Below are 7102 nucleotides of genomic sequence, written 5' to 3' on the forward strand. Positions count from 1 at the left end.
TATAGATGAAATGAAAAACGTGTGAATAGACAGAAAATAGCATTAAAATGAACTGGTAAACAAGTGTGGTTTATGTTTGCTTGCTGTATATACAACATATGATGCGTGCTGCGTTTTTTTTTTTTCTTTTCTTTTCTTTTCTTTTGTGAATGTACTGTGCGTGCATTGGGTTAGGTTTGAGCCATAGCAGAAAGTCACAGATATCTTATATGCAAAATGCATTTAAAACTATGTACTTCCTCATCTCTGTTTGCATTCAAAGAATATCTTTGTCTGAGGAAACCGTTTTCATATTATTTTCGGGTTGTCTTAAACCGATTCTTTGGGATCACACACTCTTCAGTAAATCTGACTGTATCTCGTGCTCGAATATCGTCTCTCACCTTGCCAGTCTACACAGCCTGAGACAGATACGAAAAAAAAACCCCAAAAAAACCTAAAATTATTAAAATATTGAAACATTTCACATAGCGCAAAAAGTGCTTGAAGACAGTCTCACACACAAATCCCGCAAACAAATCCGTAAATCTCAAAAACGACTTCTGTGGCGCTTTAGGATCATGTAAAAACTTTACGTTTTAAAGTAGTTTTACAGTCACACAAATATATATCTATAAAAAAAAAAAGTTCGTTTGCTTCCATAGCAACTGTTTTTCTCTCATCCGCTGTCAATGGGGGGGGGGGGGGGGGGGGGGAGCCAACTGCTGCCTCATTCTAATCCTTGTGTATCTTGAGCCCAGCCTACAAATTATTTGGATTTGAGAAATCAGTGTACTGTTTCATAAATTATGATTAGATGGCTTTTGGAATGCATATGAGAATAGAAAGACAAACAGGAGATGGCAAACATTGCGATCTTGTATTATAGCATCAGTGTACGAGCTGAGCCATCCCACTTATTAAGGTAATCAGTGTTCCAAACAAAAAACAACACATAATCACTCACAGAATCTCAGAGTTATTACTCTGACTTGTAATAGCACTTATTACTTCAAGATATACCCAAGGGGGAACTTACAAAGAAGCCCCTTCTCCACTCTATTCTGCAGTATCTGCTTTCAGAAAGCAGACGAGAGATTTCGCTGACAAAGTGCGTGGCTGTATTTATGCCTACTTATTTCTGCTTTCTGGTCAGCACATACTGCTGACTGGAGGAACAAATAATAACAATGTCTATTAAGACAAAGCATATGTTCTGAACAGATCTCACTCCATAAAGGTTTGGTACCATGGTACATTTTCAGGGTGCCTTTCTATATAACTATACATAAAGGCCTACTCACACAAAGATTTAATTAGAAGTCTCTGGAATGTGTTGAAATGGATACAGTATATAGTCTATACTGTCATACTGCGCTTGATTAAGCTTCTTGATTTGAGAGAGTGAGGGTTGTAGTGTTGCTCTCATAAGCACTACCCTATTGGTCTAGCAGTGTCTCCTGAGAGCTCATGTTAAAGGATATGACTACAGTAGTGTAAGGAGCATAAGCTTGGCGGTTTGTGTGCGTGCATGTGTGTGTGTGTGTGTGTGTGTGTGTGTGTATGATTGTAGCACTGGGGTCAGTGACGAAGAGCAGTGGGGGGTTTGAGGGGAGGGGGGGGGGGTTGTCTATAAGTTGCTGTTGCAGTCACGACACAGGATCTCATCCCTGTCAGGGAAAAAGCCGGCCCCCACCAGAGAGACCGAGCACCGGGAACAGGTGAAACAGGGCTGATGCCACTGTCGCTCCTCAAACGAGATATACTTTCCTCCTCCGAAACCTGAGGGATAGACAGACACACACACACACACACACAGATACACATACACATACACAGACACATAGAGACACACACAAACACACACACACACACACACACACACACACAACACACACAAACAGATAGTTAAAAATCTTAAAGACAGAGAGAGAGAGAGAGAGAGAAAGAGAGAGAGAATGATGTGATGTTCGAAAATATTTCAGGCAGTCGTAAACAGTTTCTATACCTGTGATGGGTTTGCTGCAGGCCTCACATTTCTTGGCGTAGAGATTGCCGAAGCACTTGAGGCAGTAAGGACTGTCTTCACGTGAAGTGAAATGCTGGCCAGCTAGTGGAATCTTACAGCCCGTGCATACAAAGCACTCCTTATGCCAAGGCTCATCGCGATAGGTGACACCTCCTTTAGACAGAACCTGTAACGGACAGACAGAGGGCTATGTATCGGCCACAAACCTTCAACAGCCACCTCTGAAAGGTAAAGGCAATTCAGCCAGCGACCCAGAACCAAAATTTTGTTACAGACATTGTCTGAAGACAATGCAACCCACTAATGGATCTGAAAAGTCTCCAGAGTTGTCAGCTTTTTACCACAAAGACTGCTAAAACGCAGCTGTTAGCAATTCGATGTTTCCATGCTGACATGCCATATTTGTGGGTTACCGTGAGGTTAAAGCTCCTTTGTGAATGACTGAGGCTCTTTAATGCGTCACAAATGTAAGGTCTTGTATTCTTTGGGTGTGTAGGGAACGGCCAAACCCAGATAAGGTCAATCCACTTTTGCATAATGATTAAATGAGCGCTTTCCGAAAGAAACACACCTAAATGGGAACGACACCGCTGCTAGTCAGCAGCAGCTTCCTAGGCTGACAAGCTATAATAGAAAGCTCTTTAAGCTGCTATGTAATCAGGTTATTCCAGATGACGCTGTACAGTTCCGACTTCTAAAAATACATTTTTCTATTTGAGTACCGGACACAAAAAAAGTGACACCCCACGATAATCAGCGACAAACAGTAAGGGCATAAGTGCGACAGGAAAAAAGAAAAAGAAAAAAAAAGAAAAGAAAGTGATGTCATAGCTCTAGGCTAATGGTTGAAAGACACAGAGCTTTTAATGTTTAGTTGAGTGACAGACCTGTTTGCATCGGGTGCAGCGAGGGGCGAACTTATCCTCGTAGCAGGTCACACAGTAGTGCTCATCTTTAACTGGTATGAAGGATTTGGAACCAATGGGTTGCTCGCAGCTGCTGCAGACAAAACAGCCCTCATGCCATGTGGAGCCACCGTACTCCAACTTTCTGGTTCCTGAGAGAAAGACAGAGAGGGAGAAAGGGAGAGGGGGAAGAGAGGGAGAGAGAGAGAGAGAGAGAGAGAGAGACAGACAGACAGAGAGAGAGAGAGACTATTTCAAACTACAATTTTACCACTGTAACAATTCCAGTACCATATCCTGAGGCACAAACAACCCAGCATTCAGATAAACATGAAAATCAGGACAAAGACGGTCTATTACACTTTGAATTATATCGCTCCTCGAATGACCCGGTCATTATGCAAAAACAAGATAAAGAGCGAGTGAAAGTGTGGTTGCTAAGTGACAGTACGTTGACTTGACACTATTAAGGAGCATAAGATGATTAGACGGGTGATGGCTGACCCCCATAATCCACTCAAATTTCACATGTCACAGAGATCAAAAGAACCGCCTAGAGTGCCACAAGCAGGCCCCATTAACAGGATCAGTGTAGATTTACACCGAATGCCGAAGATGGGGGACAGAATCCTCGAACTAGCTCACAGACTTTTTTTTTTTGTTTGTTTTAAAGAAAACTAAAGTTACAATAAGAGCACTCTATTCAAATGAAGTTGAAAGTGAACTGCACAACTACACTGAGAAAAAAAACCCAACAAAAAAAACCCCCTCTGAAATCCTTGAACGTTTCATCCCTTTGTGGAAGGAATTTATGTAGAAAAAGAAAAAGAAAAAAAAAAGATTTAAAAAAAAAGTTTTAAAAATGGGAATGAAGGACCATTGTCTTTTCTCTGCCCACTAAACTTCACAAACCAGCTGAGGTTCTTAACCACTGACCATGTGGATTTCTCCAAGCCATGCCTTAAAATATGTATTAATACTGAGACTACACTTACTACACTAATGCCACTAGACTAGAATATTCTAGAAGGACAAATGTTCAGTTCGATCAAGAACAGCCAATATAGCAAGAATACCTGAAGACTATGCTTGAAGGCTTCACAATTTTTACTTACTGCAAGTAAATGACTGCTAATTTCTTTTACCGCCACGAAAAACCCACTCATTTTTCCAGGAATCATTTACTATTTTATGACTTCTTTTCTGGCTGACAGAGTCCTGCTGAAATAGTTTACAAGCTTATCTCATGTTATCATGAGAGACTTGGCGGGCTGCCAGGCAGAGGGATTTGGCTGCGAGAGAGCCAGCCAGGCAAACTGACAATTATTCTGTCACATCCAGCCTTGGCACGGGTTCTCTCCCCCACTCTCTCTCTGTCTCTCCCCAACAGACACACACGCACACACACGCGCACGCACGCACGCACACACAAATTTACACCCACACACACCCATGCACACGCATGCACGCACGCACGCACGCGCGTACATGTATGCACACAGACAGACAGACATACACACACACACACACACACACAAACAGACAGACAGACACACACACACACACACACACACAGACACAGACAGACAGGCTATGACCACAAATTCACAATGCTGTAACCTCTACCCACACATTTTCCACCCTAACCACTTTTACCTTTTTGTTTTCTTTTTTTTTTAATGTTTTTTTTTTTTTTAAAGCTACCTCTGTAGCTGTGGTCATGACTATATGTCTCCTGAACAAACTAGGTTAAAATTTACAGTCTTACGGGTAGAGAACTGACATGAGAAAAAGACACCAGACGGCAGAGTGAGCGCCAGGCTATGCAAGGAGGGCTGTCTGAGGTCAGCACAGAAGCAGCACTCCAGCAGTCAGCAGTCCAAATGTGAGTCACCATTTAGAGACAGGGCGGAGGTGAACCGTACCAGGCATGACAGTCTTGTCGCAGGCCACGCACTTGGAAGAGAACTCGTTGCAGTAGCAGTCATTGCATAGCAGGGCGTCGTCCTGACTGGTGAAAGGCTCGTCGGCTAGAGAACGATCACAGCGGAAACAACGGAAACAGTGCTCGTGATAGTGCCGGTCCTCGTAAAACAGCTCCTGTCAGATCCACACACACACACACACACACACACACACACACACAACGACAATGTAAAGACACAATACACTTAAATGACCTTACCGTATTAAAACAGAGGGGGGGAAAAAAACTCACTCATTTCTTAATTTTTTTTTTTCACCATTGTGTTCCTCTCTTTAGACAACTACAATGCCATGGGTTTGATGCATTCCACTGTGATTGTGGTGGCTGAGTTTCAGCAGGCTAAAAGTTACATTTAGCATCTTTACCTGAAAGCAATATGGGAGCATATGAGGACACAGACTCATAGCTTCATTATTTCTATTGTTTTCAAGCTAAAAGGACAGCAATGTTAGAACTGAAACTTAGCCGGTGGAATGTATCAAATCCCTTAGGACAGAGATTTTTTTAGGCAAGAACATAATAAATAAATAAATAAATAAATGACTCTAAATAAATAAAGTGCCCTGTATGATATTAGAGCATAGCATTGTGGCTAAGGGAACGGACCAGTGCCAATGCAAAGGGTTAGCATTTGCTCCATCAGACAGTCATGTGTAATGCCTTAAGGGTGTTTCAGTGTTATGCTGAATTCTTTGTTTCACCAATGGGACATCAGAGATGCTCGTCAAAAGCCACACAGACTGGCCCTCAGGCCTGTGTAAAGAATGCGAACAGACGAATTCTAGTCAGAATTAAATTCAGAGCAATTTACTTCTGGAACCGCACCAAAAGTTCAGCCGTTGTCCTTCCAAATTACACATCAGATTAAGACCAGAAATGACAGTGGTAGTACACTTCCTCTCAAAACAAACAGTTGACTGTTTGGTTTTGACATTTGAGAGGAAAAGACTGTACTGGGGTCAGTGTTACATGTAAAATAGGCAAACAGATACAAATGAAACACTGAGAGAGAGTAATTTATTCTCCAAGTGCTGCAAAGCCAAGACAAATACAAGTTTTTATTTATTGTCTGGCCTCCTTCCGTGTCAATAACTCATCAGTTGCTTGCATGTGTCTGCAATGACGCTTCGTAACTGCATACTTGTTGGCTTTAGACAGAAGCAGTTTCCTCCTGATCAAAACTAGCTGTTTTCTATTTGTGTTTTTCATTAAGAATGAATTAAAAACTGACCTCAAGTCAGTTAGGGTAGTAAAAATGTCTCAGTGCAGTTTTCAAAATGCTGTCTATGTATTTTTCTTTCTGTTGTTACTTAAAATGAATTAAACTGGAATTTCTTAAGTGCATAATAGACTTATTTTATACGGTAGTCAATTCGATAACTGTACAATTACCTCTCTGTCATATCTTTAAGAGGCATTTAAATGGAGACAAGGTAGTTGAACCTCTATAAACTTCTCTAGAATAATCCCTAAATTCCACTAAACTGCAATAAAATATCAACAGCTTAATGTGGCATTAATCCAACGGTGTTAGAAATTCACCCTCGGAGATCTATAAAATGATTGGCTCACCCTGGAGTCATGGCCAATGAGCTCCTTGCATTCGTCGCAGGTGTTGGCAAACAGGCTGTCATAGCAGGGGATGCAGTATGGGTGATCCTCCGCCTGAATGTATTTTCTCCCATACAGGGACTCCTTACAGTTCTCACAGTCAAACCGCTCACTCATGTTGTTTTTCTTTTTTCTTTCTTATTCCGTTCCTAAAACAGAGGAGAGAAACATAGGGGTGTGAGAGATAAACAGATGTGAGAGAGAACGAGAGAGACAGAAAGAGAGAGAGAGAGAGAGATGAGAATGGAGATGGAGAGAGATGGAAAGAGTGACACGCAGAAAGATACAGTTCATTTAAAAGTTTGTTAACTTTTATTGTTCTGTAATGACAGCGAAACACTGGAAAAGAGAGCCGACGTTAGGCTAAGCTGTCACACACATAAGCTTTGAACATTTCTCTTATGCGAAGAAACCACGTTTCCACGTGACTTTGAGATGAAAGGATTACAGAACACCACTCACATTATGACTGGGCTATTCGTGAATGTAAAAAAAAGCACGAGATCGCTGAAGGCACAAACATTTGTCTGCTTCACCTGCAAATATTTATGAGGTAAATATTTATGTCGGGGATGCACCGACCACCTAAGG

At 41.7% G+C, this 7102-nt stretch overlaps 1 protein-coding gene across 1 annotated transcript; it reads right to left on the minus strand.

Moving 5' to 3' along the window:
* Positions 1-1609: 1609 nt before the first annotated feature.
* fhl3a (four and a half LIM domains 3a) lies at positions 1610-6628 on the minus strand. Its single transcript, XM_030781444.1, has 5 exons — positions 6473-6628; positions 4839-5013; positions 2896-3065; positions 1988-2174; positions 1610-1761 (listed from the first exon to the last, which is right to left on the minus strand). The coding sequence occupies exons 1-5, from the start codon at positions 6626-6628 to the stop codon at positions 1610-1612; spliced, it is 840 nt and encodes a 279-aa protein (XP_030637304.1).
* Between the last annotated feature and the right edge of the window lie 474 nt (positions 6629-7102).

The sequence above is a fragment of the Chanos chanos genome, chromosome 8 (assembly GCF_902362185.1).
Source record: "Chanos chanos chromosome 8, fChaCha1.1, whole genome shotgun sequence".
NCBI lineage: Eukaryota > Metazoa > Chordata > Actinopteri > Gonorynchiformes > Chanidae > Chanos > Chanos chanos.